We start from the raw sequence: 20,316 nt of genomic DNA on the forward strand, positions 1-20,316 counted from the left end.
AAAACCTTTTTTATAGAAAAGCGATCACCCCCGAACCACGAGCACCTCAACCCGAAAATCGTCATCCAGTGAACGAGAGCGAGCTATCACCTATCCCGGGAACGGAGAGACGCACCTTGATGCAAACGGTGCTCGAACCAAGTATATATATATATATATATATATATATATATATATATATATATATATATATATATATATATATATATAAAGGTGAAGACTTCGTTCTGTGCACCGATCTCAAAGATGTCAATCTTATTAACAACACGAATATTAAATAATGATGCACGCAAATCAAACATTAGGAGAAGCGTTTCGTACGCATAAACATGAGATTGTAATCCGCCAGCACAATTGACACTGGCCATTTCAGCAATCAAAGAAATGGATCGCTTAGCACGAGACTAATCAATCTGCTCCACATCAAATGTAAGATTGTTGAATTCATCAATCGAATTCATCAATCAAGTTCAAAAGCGGCTGGTTAAAATAACTCAAAATGATTCAAGACAAGGACTGCTCACAGCATAAAGGTTTTTGAGTAGGATCTTCTAGTCAAATTAATAAATCATCATCGTCATCAGGAAGAGGTTGGGCAGCAGCTGCAGCCAACTCCGCTTCATGTCTGGAACAAACAAATAGCAAGTTAGATGGATGATCCATGTTATCATATACATTCAATAGCTTCATTGTCAAGTGGCATAAGGAAGAGATGGACACAGTGGGGACTTGAACTTGCTATGAATACCTAAGTGCTGAAAATTGGCTTAGATGTTAAAGGCAGTTCTCGGTGATAAGGTGACAGAGTTAACGGCATTGGATATGGGTCATGATATGCATACATTAATAAGATTGATGATTAGGTAAAAAAAGACAAACAGTAATCATATACTACACAAGGATAAGGTCATTTGACTATATGTAAGATATGGTATAAAATAGATCTTAACAATTTTTAGGCAATTATATATGCAATTTAAAGTTACGACAACTACAAAGCATTTTAGAATGCTCAATACAAATTGTACTCAGATAAACAATTTAATGACAGAAATTCATCTCATCGTTGATCAAAAGTACAACATGCATTAAAATGGTCATCTCGGTAAGTGCCTCTTTCAGATATGTGAACGAATATATGTGACTGACTCATATCCAGAAAGTGACAACCAGTAACAAATCCGATAAACATGTAATTAAGATTTCAAAAAGTGATTTGAGTCATAATAAAATAATCAACTGCACTTACTGTTGCTGTGCGGCAAGGTCAATCTGGACTTCTGGAGGCGCAAGAGCAGGTGATTCGACAAAGTGAAGGTTTTGGTCCCTGCAAATGAATTTGTCATCAGTTTTACCTTATAGAGATATCTCAATGTAATCCTTACATCATAATAACATGCATTTACCCAGCAAGTTTTCTAGCAAGATAAAGGAAGGGCTTCTCAAAGTTGTAATTGCTCTTTGCCGAAATCTCATAATATTGAAGGTTCTTCTTCCTGTGGAATGTAACTTGCTTTGCTTTAACCTGCCTGTTCTTCACATCAACCTTGTTTCCACAGAGAACAATAGGAATATTCTCACAGACCCTGGTTTTTGAGACAAATAGGATAGTTACACATTTTAAATTGTAAGTGACGAGAATTTTGTGCTCATTTAGTTCAAAGTGTCTTGTCAAAAGACCTGCATAGATCCCGGTGCCATGTCGGGACATTTTTGTATGTTAACCTGGCGGTGACATCGAACATGATAATAGCACATTGACCATGAATGCTGTCGACAAATGAATTGTAGCAGTCAAATAAAGACAAAAATAATCCATGCAATAACAATTACTGCAAATCATTAATGTGACTAATCATATTGGCAGCCAAAAGGTGACGACACAGTTTCCATAGCAACCTTGCCACACCACAATACATCATCTTAAATGAGAGGACACAGTTTCCATAATCCAAAAACTTACTAGTCAGACACCCATAAAATATTGCATCACAACATTTTCTGCTCTATCTCATTGGTTATTCACATTGTAGCTTGTATTACAACATATTTAGTTCTATTTGACCACTTATGATCCTTAGCATTATGATCAATTCCCATAACAAATTCAAAACATTCATATTTCCAATGCATCTACTAATCTGGATTGCACAAGAGCAATAATGTAAGAGATCTCAAATAATTTTGCAATCACGTCCAAATAAACAAGACCAAGTGCCGCATTTTAAGTTGTTACAATGTAACATCTATGTAGTTTCAAATGTAATTAGCCTTCTTCTCATGCAAAAATTCTCTTCTTATTCTTGACTATTTATAGACGAAGACACAGGGTAACTTGAATGCCCAACTATTGCCTTCTCAAAATCATGGTACCTATTCATTAATCTTTAAAGTTCTACATTAACAATTTATTTTTCCTCCATCTGAAATAGATTATAGAAGAAAGGAGTCCACAAAAAGTTGAAGAAAATGATGTTTCTCCAAAACACACATTATAACTATCTAGCACAAATAACTGAGTTTCCAAATAGTCAGATAAGCAACAGATAAGTCTTTGTATCAGCTAATGAACCTGAATTGGGTACAATGTGGGCTAAGTTAACAGATTAGGAAGTAATTTAGCATTCAAAGTGGGCTAACTAATAAAAGAAATACCATAAGATCTGTCATTTAGAAAATAGAAACAGCAACAGGTGCAATACATCTATTGACTAGAAAGCACATCCGTGAACACATTACGATCAAACTAAAAATAGAAGGGCCCACGACATACTAGTATCCATCCCTGAGACCACCAAATTTCTCTTGGCCAGCTGTGTCCCAGCAATAGAATCTGATCTTCCCACAGTTTGTAAAGAAATCCAACGGATGGACCTCAACACCAATGGTAGCTAAAAAAATCCAAGACAATTTTATACATAATCAGCAACCAAAACAAATAAGAAATGTCTGAAGATTTGCCATGATACTCACGCTCATACTTCTTCTCGAATTCACCAGTAAGATGCCTCTTCACAAAGGTAGTTTTCCCTGTGCACAGCATAAGCAAAGCATAGGATTAAGTGCAAAAGCAGAGATATAAGAATTAATTTCTTCTTTCAGAAAGATGCAAGATTTTAAGATCACTGTTAAGGGAAGCGAAGACTATGAATCAAAAAGAACGTTTATTTGTTGCATTACTATAACAAATGGGAGAGATAGATTCCTGCCAATTCTCAAGTCCCAGTTTATAATCTGATCAATGTTATGCACAGTGATTAACTAATAGCGAATACCAAAAAATACATCAAATTTAACAGGCATTGATAACAACAGGATTAACAATAAATTCCAGCCACGTCGCTCGAAAAAGACAAAAAAAAATCAGGAATTTCATGCATAAAAATATTTAAAAAAAGAACACGCCAAATTTGTTCCGATATGTCTATGCGATTGATTAAAGCAGAAAGACCATCAGTTCTAGCAATGAGAATAAGTACAAAGAAACTCATTTGTGCTCAATAAATCAAAAGTCAAAGGGTTAAATATATAAAAGGAGACAAAGAACAGGAAATTGCACCAGTTCCTCCATCACCAACGAGAACGAGTTTAAAGCTGGGGTAATCGACAGTTTGCTGGTTCGGCAATGCCTGAAAATGATAGCAGAGATCAGAAAGGCAAACATATACCCCACAGGTCTCCAGCTAATAGAAGAATAACAGAGGAAACGGATCTGAAACCCACCATAAGAACACTTCTAAAAGGGGAAGTACGAGAACGAAAGCGAAATGTGGAGAACGGACGTATATAAATTTCAACAGCGACGCCAAACCCTAAACGGTTCACAGATTTCCGTTTCCCACCCCATTCGGCTTCATTTGAACGCGACTCTCTCGGCCGTCAGATTCTTTGATCGCGCCGCTTTGATGAAAAAGTATTTAATCGGAGCGACACACGTCCGCCTCTTCTTGTCTTCTCTTTCCTTTTCCACGGAACGTGCGTTTACCTCGATGATTTCAAAAAATGGGTCACATGTGATCACGGCGGTTGCGGTCGAACACGAATCTTAACTCGTTCTCAATGTACAGATCTTAACTTGTTTCCAGGGCGAGTTACCGAACTGTTCTGCGTTGGATGTGATCCACGTTAGCCGATTTTTGAGATTCACGAATAACTTGATTCACTGACATACGATTCGTGCTTGAGGCCATTGTTTCTGAAGGGGAGGGTTTCGGATCCTCTTTTGTACGTTCGGTGTGATCCGCGTCCGCGGTTCTTCGAGATTCACGAAAGAGTAAATAACTTATTGACGGATTTAAGATTCGTGCCAGAACCAAGCGCGCTCTCCCATCACGGAAGGTTCTTCGTTCCCCTGTGCCCTGCAGTGGCTGAGACAGCTCCCGGTGGACCCCATAAGAGCCCCCGATTAAACAGATCTGGATATCGACGGCGATACGTGGCTTACAGCCGAGCGGCGGCGTAGACAGGCGGAGGCGAGGAGACGGTCCCCGCTGAGCCACTCCTTCCCTTCCTCCTAATCTCTCACGCTTCGCCAGCGGCGGCGGACGATCTCACGGCCTATTGTAACACCTACCGGGGCTCTTTTCTTGAATTCTCATTGTATCAACCCACCAGCTGTCAATTCACACGGAAGCAGCATCTTTATAAACGTATGGTTTTTTGGCTTCTGATGATCCATCAAAAGTCGATACAGTTTGAATAAACAATTTCTCTACGATGCGTAGGAAATGAATACGCTTTATCACCCAGTGAGGTCAACCGCTCAGTTTGACATCTTTGGGCTTTGGCTGGCTGTAGTCCGAGGAGAGGCAAATCTAGAAGTCGCAGCAGTTCGTGGCGACAATTTTACTTGTTCGAGAGCACGGCACTGAATCTCGGATGGATAGTCCCTCACGCAGGCGATCCGCGGCCCTGTCCCGGTTGCCCACTTGAAAGATAGCTGCTTCCCCAGCTGACAGGACGTCAGCCCTTTCTTTGAGTTGATCCTTCGAAGGATCAGCTCCGACGGTATGGATGTTTCTTCCTCCTTTTGTTGTAAGGCGTCAGAGAAGTCTCGTTCGCATCCTTCAGGTTTTTCTTCCTCCGAACTGATACTCTTTGACTCTCTCGGGTTATTTGTCTCCTCGCCTGCTTCTTCTTCGGTGTCCCTGAGGACTCCCTTGCGCTGCAGGTCGTCATTCGAAGAGCCGGTTCTTGCATCGTTGCTTATCTCTCCAGTAGATGCATGAGACAATTGTTCTTCAGGTTGAGGGTCGATGGTGATGTCATCAGGCAAGTTTATGTCGGAATAGCTGCTTCTGTGACCTCTCCAGGGCAAATCATCGCCTTCGGTGGGACTTCTCTGTAGAAATGCGAAAAGATGTGGTTCCAAGGTATCATACTGGAATCTTAAAAGGGAACAATCTCACTGTGATCGACGAGTGATGTGCTCACCCTAACATCAGTTAGATCGATGCCGATTTCTTGAAGAAAGCTCATGAACTCCTTGAAATTCTCTTCTGTGGGTTGGTAGTGCCCACTGTGAGGCCACAAGGCCTGCCAAATGCTATGAAATGAGCATACTCGTAGACAGATATGACTTCAACAAAGTTCAAATCGTCCTACCGAATCATCTTCGTACCTTAAGAACCCCATTCTCCACTACTAATCTTCCTGCAGCAGACGTAGCTCCTCCAGCGAGAAAACTAGAATGCTGAAATGTGCCTCTTTTCTTCTGCAGTAGCGAATAGATGATACATTAGGCTGTTCAAAAAGACAGCAAAATTTAATCTTTTGGTATAGTCTGGAAGGATGAGGATGTTTACCTGACCAACGTATAGATTCTTTGATGTGCTTAAAACAAAGATCCACTTTGAATCTTTGGGAACCTCAGAAGTGTGCAGAAGTACACTGCTCGGCTTGTAAATGAACTTCCCATCCTTGACTACAACTTCATAAGCCTCTCTTTCTCTCTGAAATGTATCACAAGATTTTGTTTCATATGCTACATTCCGTATAAATTTCATGGAAGAAGCATTTATAGTGCTTACGGGTCCAAGATACTTTATGCACTGCTGCTGAAGCTTTAATCTCGTGCACTTTGATTCAAGATCTGTCTCCTTTCCTTCTCCCACGTCAAGCCTGACGAGTCAGAAATGGTGACTTCTCGATGAGCTATTATTAGAAGCCATCAAGAAAACGGGACTCTGCAAACGTACCAGTAGAAGAAGGGCTGCCTGCTTTCACTGTGGAGCCAATAGTCATAGTAGAAATGGAGATTGTGACCATAGCGATGTCGAGGATCAATCTGTTGATTGCCAATAAACCGACAAATATGACAAATAGAGATTGGAGAGAGATATGAATCTTGGATCTACCAGACTTACCGCTTCTAGCCAATGTTGCAAGGCAAGTTTTTGAGCTTTTTGGTCCTTTGATAACCCCTTGCCAACCTGCAAATCAAGCATGGATGAATGCTCGACATCACACGATCGGAAGACAGTCACGGCATTGGTAGTTTGATTGCAGAGAGAAGCAATTTACCTTGGCAGCTCTGGTTCTTGCTCTCGACCATCGAGAAACAGCTGATTCTTGTTTCTCAATGTCGAAAAACGACACAGAACTCAGCTTGAGCAGTGCAAAGTCTATCAATTTCCACCTAGTTAAAGCAAGTAGGGAAAAGGAAAACATATTAGTTGTCTGAGCTAAAAGAAGATCAGATACGTATGCTATATGTCATACCATTGCTGCTCTACGATGACAGCACAATCTGCAAGCTGCCTTCTTGTACGAAAGCTTTTGTAGACTTTCTGCAACTTCACAGCAGCTTCATGCTTCGGCCTGTCCTTCAAAACAGTAAACCTTGAAACTGCAGGCTCATTTGAACTTTTCGAGTTGTCGTCTTCGGTGGTAGGATTCACTAGCGAGATCGTCGTTTCAAAGTGGTAAGGGCGCATCTGCCTTGTGTTGTTGAAGCTCAGGGATCCTTTGACTACTAACTTGCCCGGCTGCAGAGTTTTGACCGTGGAAGGATTGGCATCTCGACCCTTGAAGCTCAAAGACCTCTGGGCTGGCCTCACATTGTCATTGAGAATTGCTTTTGAGCTTTCATCCTTGGCATCATCATCAACTTCTGGGAACGAAAATGATATTGGCATGTCGAGTTGGAACAGAGTAATTACCTATCAATTTTCTTCCTGCAAAGCAATGATTGAAAGACACATCCGGTCAAGATCACCGTAGATCGATGAAAGTTCAAACTAATTTCAACAAAGAATGAGTCAAATAAGTAGATGTACATGAGTGAAGCTCCTGTAGATCAATGAAGTCACAAGAGAAAAGACATCTCCTTCATTTATAATTAGACTTAGAAACTCCACTTAAGAAAATGAGCGGAAGAACCGAATCAATAAAAACATCAGCTTGCAATCGGTAAATCTCAGATCCAAAAGATAAGGATTTGGATTCAGGAACAAGAGAAACGATGAAGGAGTACAAGTCCTGCTAAAAACAAAAAAATTACTTGAAACAACAGAACATGTACGGCAACCACACCTTTGCCTCTTCTGCCTGCGGGAAGCCCACAAAAGCTTGGTATATATACATATAGAGAGAGAGAGAGAGAGAGAGAACCAAGAACACAGAGCGATGGAATTTGAGGTGACATGCTTATATAGGCAAGGGAGGTGACGGTGGGATGACCTGGAAGAAATCCATAGCTCCAGTCACATGTACCAAGAATCCAACCGTGGTGGACGCACTTGTTTTGTTTGTTTCGAGGACGGAGAAAAGCTGATGACTTTTTCTAAGGTTGACTCTTCTCACTCTACTTTTTTGACTCGATCTCGAGTAAGGGAGGAGGGCGAACGATCGCAACATGCATGGATATTTTGAGGCAATTCATATGAATTATTTAGCCCGCAGTTTGCTTGAGGTAGTTTTCCTCCCCAAAATATTGTGTCTCACCGTCATGAATTCAAACATCTAAGGGGGCACTAAGTCAACCGCGGCTGAAACCGTTGTCCTGATATGATATGACACCTCCGAGCCAACTCGCCTGCTCAGCCATTTACGTGTCTCTCTGACCCGCTTCGCACATTGTTTAGGCACGCACGAGACAGAGGGAGCTCAATAAAAATGGAGGCATCAACTGCACCACCGTCACGTCCAACTGTCCTCCCACACCGCATGGCCCAGTGTTGGAGCATAAGACGGCCATGCGACCGACACGAAGGAAGGTGGCTCTCACCTTCGCCGTGGAACTCAAAGCGCGGGAGATGGGGCGTCCATGGACGTAGATAAAAGCGTGTGTGCCGGCTTGTCGGACGTCCATTGGACGAAGGCAGAACATAAGATACACCACCAGCATTTATCAATTGTATGATGTCGCTTTTCCGTCGAAGACGTCTGTATCATATGGTCTCCGGCATCGACCGATCCGAGCTGGTCTTCCTTTTGTTTATTGGGACAGTGAGTTCTCGGCGAGAGAAGTACACAGCGTTCGTGTATCGGTGCTCAAGTCGATGAAACTCCGCTGCATGCGACGGTGTATCCTCTTCGAATCAGCCAATCGCCTGCATCAGAGCGTCTTGCGCGATTCCGATCATATGAGACGAACTGGTTGTGCTAACAGGAAGCATCGTGGGATGAAGGATCATAAACATTTGTACGATTTAAGATTTTTATTCCAAATAAATCAGATAATTAGCCTAATATTGTCCACAAAATATTTTTGTGGACAATAGAGTAATAAAAATGATAATAATAATAATAATTAGTATTATTATTATTATCGAGCTTATTTTTGGATGGGTAGAATAATCTTAACGACTTTAGATAAAGTTAAAAAGATGTTATGAAGTATTATTTCAAACTTTAATAACATACCTATGTCTCCAAATATTTAGATCCCTAGTGGCTCATCTTTTGATGAATTTAAACAGTAGCTAAAATTGCAATCATGCTAACGATCAAAAGATGAAGATCAACCTAACAAGTAAATATATTTAAATTACATATAAATGCTCGAACTTCTATAATTTATATATTTTTGATAATATATCAGGATGACATGTATTTTTTCTGTCAAATGTTTTTATCATCACCCCGGTCTTATGGGCTAATTGACTTATCAACTTCGTTTGATCTAAACAACTGATCAAAATGCTTAAGCTGAAATTGACGTAGTACACTCATCATGCTTGCTCCAGTAAGTTGGTGTTACAGTTTTGCTCCATTAATAGCTATGCAAATCGAATATTCACTTGTAATGATAAATATCTACGCATGTTCTAATTATTTTGACCATCATATATAAAACAAATAAAAATAATAAAAAAATTATATTTCTTTCACATACTACGATAAAAATAAATAATCATTTTGAATGACCATCACCGTAAGTAAAAGCATACTTCTATATAAAAAAAATATTTGGAAGAAAAAAAAGATATTTAGCTATAGTAAAAGCTTTTTCTTTAGCAAACTTGGTTTCCAAAAAGTTTTTTATTTCATCATAATATGTATTTTGTTTCCATCATTTGACCTCGAAATTTATACCAGAATCTGAAGCTTATAATTTTTAAAATTGTATTTAAAAAATCAAGCAAGAATTAAAATTTCAGCGAAAATAAAAAAGAATTTTGATTGTATGTTTGGTGTTTCAAAATTATTACATATAAATTTAAGTAGTATGCCAATGGGATATATGTATATGGGTGTATACTTACAAATTTAAGCCATCGATTATATATATTTACATATGTGCAATGCTCTCAACGAGGATAATTTTTAAAAGAACCATAATTAGACAAAAATGATTATGAATGAACGAAAATATAAAAAAATCATAAAACCAAGAAATAAGAAAATTTAAGCTATTGAAAACTTTGAGCCATTAAAAATATACAATGACATTTCAATCTCATAATAGGCTACTTATTTATCCATTATAGTTATAACCAAAAAACAACACAATCAATCCTTTTTTTAAAGTAAATATCATCTTAAATAAATAAATAAAAAAAATTAAATTAAACATATTTGAGTAATTTTTCGTTACAGTAAAAAGCCTATTAGTTGTATATAATCCATCCGGTTTATACAGATTATTCAAAAATTGGCTGAACCAATCGGTTCATTTTGCTTTTATTTTGGACACAACTTGGACCGGCCGCTCCGGACCAATTACTAGTCCACTATTTGGTCCGATTCTTGTGGCCCGTTCGATTCATCGGCGAAGACTGCACTAGGGAGCCTCCAATCTAATGGTTTCACGTCATCTCGATCCATATCGTTCATCGATCGAGATCATCAAGTTCAATCACATCCGTCAGAGCGCATTTGAACGGCTGATAGGCGGCCTTGAGGGCATTTTCGGTAAAATGAGACCCACCACCACCTGTATATAAGCATCGCTAAGAAGACCTAACGACGCATTCTCTCGGCCGGCTTAGGGTTTCTTCTGCGCGTCGCTTCCACCCAAGCTTCTCCGCCGCCGTCGCCGCCGCCGCCATGGGTCGTATGCACAGTCGCGGGTAATCCCCATTCTCCATGCCGCATCTCGCCCCGGTTGATGTTTTTCGATTTCTTTTTTTGTGTGCTGGGATCTTCAATCTCCGTGATGTGGACTGCAGAAAGGGTATATCCTCGTCGGCGCTGCCGTACAAGAGGACTCCGCCGAGTTGGCTCAAGATCTCTGCTGCAGAAGTGAGCCATCTCCTCTTTGTTCTTTCCTTCTATCGGAGTGTCTTATGTTGAAGCGTGTTGATGTGCTTGATCTCTCTTAGGTGGAGGAAAGCATCTGCAAGTTTTCTAAGAAGGGTCTGACTCCGTCGCAGATTGGTGTTATTCTTCGTGACTCTCATGGCATCGCCCAGGTCAAGAGTGTCACCGGGAACAAGATCCTCCGTATCCTCAAGGCCCACGGTACTGTTATTAGTTTCCTAAGCCGCGATGCTTTTTTAATATATTTTTCTTATTCATATTCTGTGTTTGGTGCTGTCATGAATCGTTTGTGTCTTTTATCACTTTTGATTTTTGGTATGTGGTTGATGTAGGTCTTCAACCGGGGATTCCGGAAGATCTGTATTTTCTGATTAAGAAGGCTGTGGCAATCAGGAAGCACTTGGAGAGAAACAAGAAGGACAAGGATTCCAAGTTCAGGCTGATCCTTGTGGAGAGCAGGATTCACCGCCTGACCCGATACTACAAGAGGACCAAGCAGGTTCCTGCAACCTATAAATAGTGAGTTACTTTACTACCCTTATTGTTGGCTTCCTTTCTTATTAGCTAAACTTCAGTATTCCATTGAATGGAATTAAGTTTAACGTTTTACACTTGATTTCGATCTTTATATCTGTACCCAAATGTAAGGTGCCGAATATCTCTTTGAAGTTGTGGTCCTTGGGTTACCGCACAAGCGGAACAAGTAGCACTCTCAATGCATGAAATGATTCTTTCTTTATCGATTAGTATTTCTGAATTTTGTAATGCTGGAATTGGACAAAGTTGGATAGGTTATTTATTAATATTTTATCAACTTTAATGCTGGAAGTTAAGTCATTGGGTTTTTTAAAATCAAATCATGATATTTGATGTGTGGTTACTCTCATTTTTAATGGATCTTTTAGGCATTGATCATTGGAAACCTTTTAACATGTTTAAACAATTGTCTTTTTTATATTTTATTGTCAAATCCGTGTCTTTTGTCCATAAGTGGATGATGAAATTATTTAGTAGTTGCCATTAGATCCCTTGGTGAGGTGTTAAATATTTTGAATGGGTCATCGAGACATATGAATTGTTGTTATGTAGTCTCTTTTTGCATCAGCTCTTATTGTTTGTTAGGTAGTGTACTGACAGATTGACAAATTCTGAAAGCCCTGTCTGCTTCAATCTTTAGCTTGATAGGTAAGTAGCATTTTTTTAACATTTTTTTTGTGGAAAGAATGATACATAGAGATTAGGCATAGAATTTCTTTTCAGCGAAGAAGGCATAAGAATTTTATCATGCATTTTGACAATAGGGGATTGCATTAATTAAAGTTTTATCAGTCAGTATAACCATTAAACCTGCCTAGTAATTGAATGTCAAAATTTTGATGTTCTCGGATCCTTTTTTTTATTTTAATGGTACGTGGACTCTGGGTACTGCTAACCCTAGCGTACGACAAGCAAATGGCTGTCATATTAGTCTTCATTTGTTCGGTTATTTGGAACATAAAATGATATGAGATTGTAGGTTTTCATGTTATTTTCAGAATATAATTGTAGTAGGTTGCTTTTCCTGTGATGTGCTCTTCACAGTGTTTGTTCTTGACCCAATGTATTTGTAAGTTTTTTGTTTTAAGATATTCTTAGCTACATATTATACTTATGTAATTTAGGATTGAGTTGATGCTTCTAGTAGAAATTTATTTTAGGCTGATGGTGTTTGATTTATAGACATACTGTCATTTTACTGTTTTCAATATTTAATACAATATTTCTCCTTGTGTGCTTCATGTGTGCATTGACTAGTATGATTTTCATGTACTATCCTGACTTTAATTAAATCAAGAAACTTGGACTTGTTGGTTATGGACAATTATCCACACAACCCCATGTCGACACCCAGTAGAAGGATGAGTAGAAAAAGGTACAAGAAGAAAACAAGGGGCAGGGATTCAAGAGGGATAATAAGAAAAGAGGTGCAAGGAGGATGAGATGAGGGATGAGTAATGAAACTATATCCAGTTACTGATATGTCACCGGATGTGGCTTTCCATACGCCACGGTCGATTGGTACTGATCCCATTTTTCACCTTTGACAAATCTTCTTGTCAATTTACCAATGATAATGGGGAAGGGAGTGAGGGGATATATGTAGGATAACTTTTACCTAGTTATTGGTGAATGTATTGGTAAGTTGATTCTTAAGAATCTATGTCTTTTTTTTAGTTTTCTTATTTTTTTCCTGCTGTCTCTGGTTGGGCAGAATCAGTTAATTCGTATCTCATATGCCAAGAAAATGATGATATCTGACTTGTTAGCCTCACTTGGTCAACATTCATCTTCAATGTGGGTTGGTGATGTTAGCTGTTAATTGGTGCATCCTGTTCATCTTTCTATCTGAAGATTGTCCTCACATTCTATTAAGTTGATCAATCAATTTTTTTAATGTATTTTAATCTGCATATCTTTGCAAATCCAAGCTTGGGGATTGAAAAATATGGGCACCTGCCAACACATTGTTTAGATTTCTGCTGCCACTTGAGAAACATAGATCATGCAGCTTGGTACAAATTATTTTTTTAATTATAGTTGACAGTTGAGGCCAGTCAGTCCATTTGCATTGCCGTCCATACAAATGGTCGCTGGTCCATATGAACGGAGTATGACTTGGAAACACACACCATCTAGTAAATATTCAGTCTTTGTCAATATATGACATGACATGGAATTTTGGGTATTACAATTATGATTTTTAGGGTGGATACAGTTCCACTTGTAAGGTGAGGTTTCATTGTCTTAAATATTTGATATGTTATATTGATATTAAGTTTTGGAATATTGTTCTTGTGTACTTATATTTTTTATTTGGATCATAGTTCTCAATAATGTCTGATCATTAAACTTGTCATAGATAATACTTCTTTATACAAGTATTATGGATAATTGTTCAAAACCACAAAAAAAGTAATATCTATTGTTGATCCAACATGCTTGACTAGTCCATCAGTTGTGGTTCTTGCATATAGAGGACAAAGAAGCTTGCATCTTATATGCATTACTATACATACAAGCTTTAGACCTTTATATTGATATTCACTTGATGCCTTTTCTGGATATATTATTCTTCTAGATCTTTGAGAAGAAAACTCCGTTTTGGAATCATTTCTAACTTCAAATGTTCTGGTTTTAATGGCTGTCTCGCTGCATTTGCACAGTGGGTTGGTTGATGCTTTTTTCTGGATATATTATTCTTCTGGATCTTTTAGAAGAAGACTCCTTTTTGTAATCATTTTCTAACTTTAAATGATCTGGTTTTAATTGCTGTCTCACTGCTTTTGCAGTGTCTCCGGATCTGCTGCTGAAACTATGGTGGCTTAGGACCTGACCATGTTCAGGTTACCAGCGGTCAATAGGCTGATGGGCCCAAAAGCTTATTGGAGAAGTAAAATATAGTTTAGTATGAACCTTTGAAATTATCTTTTTGATGCAACTATTTGCTTGTGTTTCAGCTAGCTGGACAATGTGCTTTTCATACTGAGTACTTGTGTTCTTTTAAACTTGTGGCATCAGGTTTTTTAATGAGGACAATTTTTGCATCACCAGCCAGCTATCTTTCATGCATGTTTTTTCTGAATTCAAAATTTTTATCCTTTGATTTTCAGATTGAGTTGTAGCCGGGTGGGGGTGGTAGAGTACTTAATCCTCATCTATATTTCCACAAACTTCGTCCTTGTGCTTGTGCTAATTCCGCTGGAAGAGCAATGTAGGTTGTACTTTGTTTTTCGGTTTAATTAATAGTGATATTAGTTTTATTGATAAAAATATAAAAATAAATGATAAAAGGGTAATTTTAACGTTTGATGATAAATGTCGTCGGTGATTGTGTACGATGTTGTTGTTGTTAATACTAACGTAATTGTTTGGTCATCTTTGACGATGATAATATTTGCTCATCGTGATGTCACTTGTCTCTACCAAGAGTCAATCTTATCGTTGCTCGTCTCGTGTGGTTATATATTTGTATCTACGTTGATGTAGTTATCAATTGGTAATTACGTCAATGTTGATGTAGATGGTGGTCGTCGTGAAATCCACGATGAAGATGGTGATAGTCTTGTCGTTGACTTATTGGGTGAATCGTAGTCTCGATTCGAAGCTGGGGTCGTTGGAACGCTTCTCGCTCCCTTCGTTGCTACGTCAATTCAAGCACCACCTCTTGTTGAGTGATTCTTTCGTCGCTTTGCATTTGTATCAGCATTGACATATATGCAAAGCGGTCTTGGCATTTGCTTCGATATCAACATATGGACTCGAGGATGATAGGGTGGAAGGTCGTGACAGGTGGTAGATGCGGAGGTGAGAGTGTCACACATGTCGTCGATGGTGAAGACGAGGCGACAATGGTCGGACAAAGCGAAAGCATCGGAGGTAGAGGTAAAGGAAGACGAGGAGGAGGACGATGGTGGAGGGCAATAAAACCTATGCCTTCATTAGTGTTTTCGCCTCATTTGTTGCGGCCATTGTCGCCTCATCCTCACCATTGATGTCGTGGGTGGCAACCTCGCCTTTGCATTTGCCACCTATCGCGGCCTCCACCCTATCGTTCTTGAGTCCCTCCACCTATTGGCATCAACGCAAATGTTGTGGCGTTGACGCAAATGTCAAATGACATCGCTCTACATCTAAGTCGACGTTGAAGTAGATGCCTAGCGACCCTTTTGTCGCTTAGCAATTGGATTGATGCTGACGTAGATGCAAAGCAGCGAAAGGGTCGCTCGACGAGAGGTAGTGTCGAAATTGATGCTGTAGGAGCTTCGATGACCCCAGCTTCGGTTCGAGGCTGGGATTTGCTTAACGGATCAGCGGCGAGGTGACCACCATCTTCGCTGTAGACGTTGCAATGGCTACCGCCATCTATGTCAATGTGGACATAGTTGTCACTCAACAACTACGTTAGTGTCGGACAGTCAGCGTCGATGCAAACGACGTCATCATTCACCACCACCAACGTTGTTTGTTATCGAATATTAAAATTATTTTTTTATCATTTATTTTCGTCATTAAAACTAATATCGTTCAAGTAAATGAAACTAGATATTTCATTTTCATAACTATAGAAACATCGATATAATTTTTTAAAGTATAAAGATTAAAACATTGAAGATAGCTAACTATAAGGGATAATATATAATTAGCGATTGCTTCTCTTGCTTGGTTGTTATTGTGTCCATATTGCGATTGAACATATTAGACTATTAACACATCTTGCGGACACAAGCCTACTTTCTGATTTTGATCGAGTAAATCGTGTCGCATGATCTTCTACTCTTAATGAGCACTTCATGCCACATATGTTTTTTTTCTCCGGAGATCACCTTATGTTGGACATCTCTATAGATCAAATACAATTTTCTGTGTCACTAGAAACGAAAGGTCGTATTGATCATATATGAACTTAACGAGGCTAAGCTAAAAAGCACATGCTCCGACACCCGACGCACAATGAACTTACAAAGGATCAAACTAAAAAGGACACGATAAGGAAAGAGAACAGACAAATTTGTGCTGCATGCACTTGATTCATCGGCGCACAGAGCACACTGCAGTCAGCAAGGAAGGTCACAGCCCCCTAGCGAGCATCTGGTTGTAGTTCTCGATGGACTGCAGGCGCTGCAGGTGGAGGTCCTCCCTGAATCGCCTGATGAAGGCATCGGCTACCTCGTTGATGTCCTCCTCCTCCTCCTCCGCTGCTAAGCGCTTTGCTCTCCTCGCCTTGAGCTCAGCCACACGCGGCTGTCGTCCGGCGTCTCCTCTTCCAGGGAACAAGGCAGCGGCGGAGGGTTTGTTTCTGCTGCTGCTGCCTTTGCTGGACGTGGGTTTGCGATCTTCAGGTGCCGATGCTATTCTGGCATCGACGACAACAGAGGTGGTCTTCGAGTTGCCTCCCATGGTCCGAAGCTTCCCGACAATTTGGAGACCGATCTCTTCCTCCTCGAAGCTTTCGGTGGCTTGGACGTCGGCCCTGGAGATGCAGACGTCTGCTGCCTGTCGCTCGAGATGGAAACCGGAAGCTCGATGATGATGGATTCGACTCGACCATTCTGGTCTTATTTATAACGCTGGACGCCGAAAGCGATGACTTGTCAAGGCGCGTAGGTCGATTCTCCGTAACGTAAGAAGAACTTCTTCCGCCGTGGCCCGCGGCGGCTTCCTTTCGAGCAAGTGTGGGTACCGCGTTCGGAGCAGAACAAGGCCTTACCAATCCCCTCATCGACCACCACCCACGCCCACCTGCCTTGTGACTGCACGCAGAGATGGGATCCGTTCAGGTGTGAGTTTGGGACGTGCAAGAAATGTTTGCTGCACGCCAACGTGAAACACGGAGTCGAGTCAATCGTGGTGGACGGTCGGCGGCGACGGAAGCGCGAGAGTGGTTGAGATCATAAAGGCGATGCCATTCGTGCGTGGACCATCCTCTTTGGTGCATGGGCGGCGCCTTTGCCTACCACCTGCTTGCTTCATATTATATTGCTCGATCATGTTCGTCATGCGATGCAGTAACCTCCCGTTCCATTTTACTTTCTACTGGCGCCGTCACCCGATGCGATGGGTCCCGTCGCAGTATCCCTCGAAGTTGGGCTTTTGGCAGACCGACCGAGATCCGGCCCATCACGGCAGTCCAGTGGCCGATTACGCACGTTAATTATGCAGCCGACACACGTTGGGCCCCGCACAAGTCCGCCGACGGCGCAAATATCACCAATTGGCGTCCTCCGGTCCGTTGAGCTTAGGATAACGCAGCTTCATCATATTTAATCCGGAGGATGTGAAGTCCATCCTTTCATCTCACAGGAGAGCGATGGATGGGGTCACTGCAGTCCGTATCTTATGCCCCACCACTGGAAGGAAAAATGGAGGTGCCCTCAGCATGCTGAGCCTGCGGAAATCTCGAGGACGAACAAGTCGAGAAACTTGCATGCGCAAAGCTGCTGGTTGCTGCAGGAGATGGGTGCAAGTATGATGACCCTCTTGGACCATAAACTTCCGTACCGACCGGTGAAGCAGCCACAGAAATGGACAAAATCCTCTTCAGATGTATCCAAATTCCAATGCTTCTTCTTCCATCGGTAAAATAGAGAAGTGAATAAACTCACTGCAGTCGAGTAGAGTCGAGAGAGCCCAATTAGGTGTAGTCTGAGATGAGCAAAAGTCAATGATCATCGCTGTTTTTTGCTTTGTTTTCATCTCACCGAGAATCCAATGTCAGATTGATGGAAGACGGACAGGAAGACGGACAGCTCATGAAAGGCGTGTAAGGTACGGTGCCGTGGATTCTTCGCTAGTCTACTCTTTTTCTTTCTTGGATTTTTGTGCTGGTGGAAAAGACATTACATGATTGAGCTCATCGAGTATCTTCGAACGATCCGAGATGCTTCTTCGTGATGTCACCCTGTCGACTCGCCCGTTCTCCTTCCCCCCCCTCGAAACATCGAGCTCTTACAGGTTATTTTCCTATAAATCGAGCTTCATTTTCTTTCAGGAGTTGCATCTTTACCGAAGATTTCTGTTTAGGTACTTGAGAATCTTGGAATGGGAGGGATTCGAGGTAACTACTGTCGGTAATCGAAGCAGAGCAATAATGTTTCCTGGTGGATCCAAGCTTTAAACGCTAGATCGTGAGATTTGCTGCGACAGGAACGTAGATTCGGAAGGCTCAGGATGTTTGATGGGAGCGTGGCATTGTCATACAGCGCTGTGAACTTTCCTATCCACGTCGTGGAGGAGCTGAACAAGCACCGGATCCATTTTAGATCTCGGCCATCTTCTACTTCTTCTCTTGCTCCGAAACCAGCTTCTACATCGTCCACCTCTGGGAAGCCCGAGCCGGTTTCGTCTCCTTCGGGGAATGGGTACAACGGTCCTTTCCTGGACTTGTCTAACACTGTGGGTGTCCTGGGTGGGGTTTCAGCGGCTTCCACCCTCAGGTTCTTGGAGAAGCTCGTCCAATGGAGCTCCTCGGATGGGCAGGAGACTCCCCCTTTTGTCGTTTGCAATAACCCTGTGCTGAACCGAGAGCTCGCTCTGCATCAGAGCGGTTGGGACTGCTGCACGCAATCTGCTGGTTCTATTGTCGTGGAGAATCTCCGTCGGGAGAGGGTCTTCCTGGAGAGGGCTGGAGCTCGTTGCATCGCTATGCCGTGCCACGTCTCGCACGCTTGGCGCGATGAGATCGCCGAGGGGTGCTCTGTGCCACTCCTCGACGCCGGCGACTGTGTCGCCAAGGAACTGAAAGCAGCAAACCTGAAGCCGGTTGAAATGGGAAGCAACGCTCGCATAGGAATTCTTGCCATGGACGCATTAATCGTCGCTCGGCTGTATCAGCAAAAACTCGAAAACCAGGTAAGCCATCGCTACACGATTGCCATCGAAAGATGAAGAGATGTACAAACCAGAAATGATGCTTCTGTGTCCGATGGCATGCGCAGATGACATGAGCACTTACATTCTCCTTCTCTTCGATGTTCTTGAGGCTACCACCATGTTACCTTTAACATGACCTCGTGCAGGGTTTCGAGGTGCTGCTACCCGACAAAGCAACCATGGAGCACATTGTCATCCCTGCAAGGGAGGCATTCGACAGGGAAGACATGGAAGGTGCAAGAAATCTGTTGAGGATATCGATTCAAGTTCTTCTGGTGAGGGCTGTCAGTAGCATTATTCTTGTCTCTGATTACATGCATGGACTCTTACCCGCGGACGACCCACTGCTGGGGAAATGTGTTGACCCCATGGATGCTTTGGTCAGAGCCACTGTCCTCTGGGCTACATCAACCGAAGAAGACAAACAGTAAGTGCAGATGATACAAGTGTCTTCGGAAGTGCATTGTGCATATAGAATACCAGTTTATGATATGGCCTGTTAGCACAATAAACATAAGATATTGCTTCAGATTGTAACTGCAAAATATGCTATTAAATTATGCACTTGTAAACATAAATGTGATTTTTGTTTGTCAAACTACAACAATGCAGTCAGAAAGAGATGAACAGATGCACTGTTTATGTGTATTAATTTGGTTTGATTGTTTCTTAATTGGCATGCATTATGTCAGCTTACTTACTTTCCACAGTGAGATATATATATATATATATATATACACACACACAAACACGGGGCCCGATCCGATCGAGTCCAATTCAGTAACCATGCCCCGACGCCCCGATACCAAACCCGTCGCCGCCGGAGTCACCGCTTTGGTCAGTCGTTCTCGCCGCCACCGACGTAGCTGCTTCCCTTGGCGGCGGTAAGACCACTATTGCTCGGTCACTGTTTCCTTCTGCCCTATCTCCGACCCCCGAAGTCATCTTGATTGAAATGAGTTGAATACAGGTGGAGGTTCTTTTGTGAAAGCCATGCACACAATCGATTTCTGTTGCGCAGCTGCATGCTCCATGCATCTGAATGAAGAGCCCATTGGCCCTTCGTTCTTCAGTTCGGAGAGCCATCTGTTTCGAGATGTTCAAGAAATGAAGCAATGTTCATAGCTGAACTAACTTGTATAATCGGTACAATAGCTTTCTTTTGCGAATATTGGCCATTAGGAAATCTGTGTTCGTAGTAGG

At 41.4% G+C, this 20,316-nt stretch overlaps 4 protein-coding genes across 5 annotated transcripts; 2 read left to right on the forward strand and 2 right to left on the reverse strand.

The window, feature by feature from the left end:
- Positions 1 to 273: 273 nt before the first annotated feature.
- Positions 274 to 3,870, reverse strand: LOC135639755 (GTP-binding nuclear protein Ran-3-like). The gene is made up of 8 exons (XM_065153640.1): positions 3,724 to 3,870; positions 3,560 to 3,629; positions 2,974 to 3,030; positions 2,774 to 2,891; positions 1,681 to 1,770; positions 1,407 to 1,586; positions 1,250 to 1,327; positions 274 to 625 (listed from the first exon to the last, which is right to left on the reverse strand). Exons 1-8 carry the CDS (start codon positions 3,724 to 3,726, stop codon positions 556 to 558), a joined length of 666 nt encoding a protein of 221 aa, XP_065009712.1. The 5' UTR covers positions 3,727 to 3,870; the 3' UTR covers positions 274 to 555.
- A 331-nt stretch (positions 3,871 to 4,201) lies between these two features.
- On the reverse strand, positions 4,202 to 7,165 carry LOC103986759 (IQ domain-containing protein IQM2-like). Its single transcript, XM_065153637.1, has 9 exons — positions 6,721 to 7,165; positions 6,523 to 6,637; positions 6,366 to 6,431; positions 6,198 to 6,286; positions 6,030 to 6,120; positions 5,805 to 5,951; positions 5,621 to 5,713; positions 5,434 to 5,535; positions 4,202 to 5,341 (listed from the first exon to the last, which is right to left on the reverse strand). Exons 1-9 carry the CDS (start codon positions 7,134 to 7,136, stop codon positions 4,763 to 4,765), a joined length of 1,698 nt encoding a protein of 565 aa, XP_065009709.1. The 5' UTR covers positions 7,137 to 7,165; the 3' UTR covers positions 4,202 to 4,762.
- Positions 7,166 to 10,371: 3,206 nt separating this feature from the next.
- On the forward strand, positions 10,372 to 14,294 carry LOC135640024 (small ribosomal subunit protein uS15-like). Of its 2 annotated transcripts, XM_065154101.1 has the most exons (5): positions 10,372 to 10,514; positions 10,614 to 10,686; positions 10,767 to 10,905; positions 11,037 to 11,223; positions 14,034 to 14,294. In XM_065154101.1, the coding sequence occupies exons 1-5, from the start codon at positions 10,492 to 10,494 to the stop codon at positions 14,068 to 14,070; spliced, it is 459 nt and encodes a 152-aa protein (XP_065010173.1). In that variant the 5' UTR covers positions 10,372 to 10,491; the 3' UTR covers positions 14,071 to 14,294. The 2 variants fall into 2 exon arrangements, with proteins under 2 accessions (XP_065010173.1, XP_065010174.1); XM_065154102.1 differs by lacking the exon at positions 14,034 to 14,294 and having other exon boundaries at positions 11,037 to 11,224.
- Positions 14,295 to 17,577: 3,283 nt separating this feature from the next.
- LOC135640037 (uncharacterized) lies at positions 17,578 to 19,786 on the forward strand. Its single transcript, XM_065154127.1, has 3 exons — positions 17,578 to 18,195; positions 18,265 to 19,092; positions 19,260 to 19,786. The coding sequence occupies exons 2-3, from the start codon at positions 18,412 to 18,414 to the stop codon at positions 19,542 to 19,544; spliced, it is 966 nt and encodes a 321-aa protein (XP_065010199.1). The 5' UTR covers positions 17,578 to 18,195; positions 18,265 to 18,411; the 3' UTR covers positions 19,545 to 19,786.
- Positions 19,787 to 20,316: the final 530 nt, after the last annotated feature.

The sequence above is a fragment of the Musa acuminata genome, chromosome BXJ3-6 (genome assembly GCF_036884655.1).
Source record: "Musa acuminata AAA Group cultivar baxijiao chromosome BXJ3-6, Cavendish_Baxijiao_AAA, whole genome shotgun sequence".
Classification (NCBI taxonomy): domain Eukaryota; kingdom Viridiplantae; phylum Streptophyta; class Magnoliopsida; order Zingiberales; family Musaceae; genus Musa; species Musa acuminata.

Coding starts and splice junctions, on each gene's coding strand:
- LOC135640037 (XM_065154127.1), top strand. CDS start 18,412: ATGTTTGATGGGAGCGTGGCATTGTCATACAGCGCTGTGAACTTTCCT. Junction 19,093..19,259: donor AGCAAAAACTCGAAAACCAG/GTAAGCCATCGC, acceptor GACCTCGTGCAG/GGTTTCGAGGTGCTGCTACC.
- LOC135640024 (XM_065154101.1), top strand. CDS start 10,492: ATGGGTCGTATGCACAGTCGCGG. Junction 10,515..10,613: donor GGTCGTATGCACAGTCGCGG/GTAATCCCCATT, acceptor TGTGGACTGCAG/AAAGGGTATATCCTCGTCGG. Junction 11,224..14,033: donor GTTCCTGCAACCTATAAATA/GTGAGTTACTTT, acceptor CTGCTTTTGCAG/TGTCTCCGGATCTGCTGCTG.
- LOC135639755 (XM_065153640.1), bottom strand. Junction 2,892..2,973: donor ATTCGAGAAGAAGTATGAGC/GTGAGTATCATG, acceptor GGATTTTTTTAG/CTACCATTGGTGTTGAGGTC. Junction 626..1,249: donor GACCTTGCCGCACAGCAACA/GTAAGTGCAGTT, acceptor TGTTTGTTCCAG/ACATGAAGCGGAGTTGGCTG.
- LOC103986759 (XM_065153637.1), bottom strand. CDS start 7,136: ATGCCAATATCATTTTCGTTCCCAGAAGTTGATGATGATGCCAAGGAT. Junction 6,121..6,197: donor AGGCAGCCCTTCTTCTACTG/GTACGTTTGCAG, acceptor CTGACTCGTCAG/GCTTGACGTGGGAGAAGGAA. Junction 5,952..6,029: donor GCATAAAGTATCTTGGACCC/GTAAGCACTATA, acceptor GATACATTTCAG/AGAGAAAGAGAGGCTTATGA.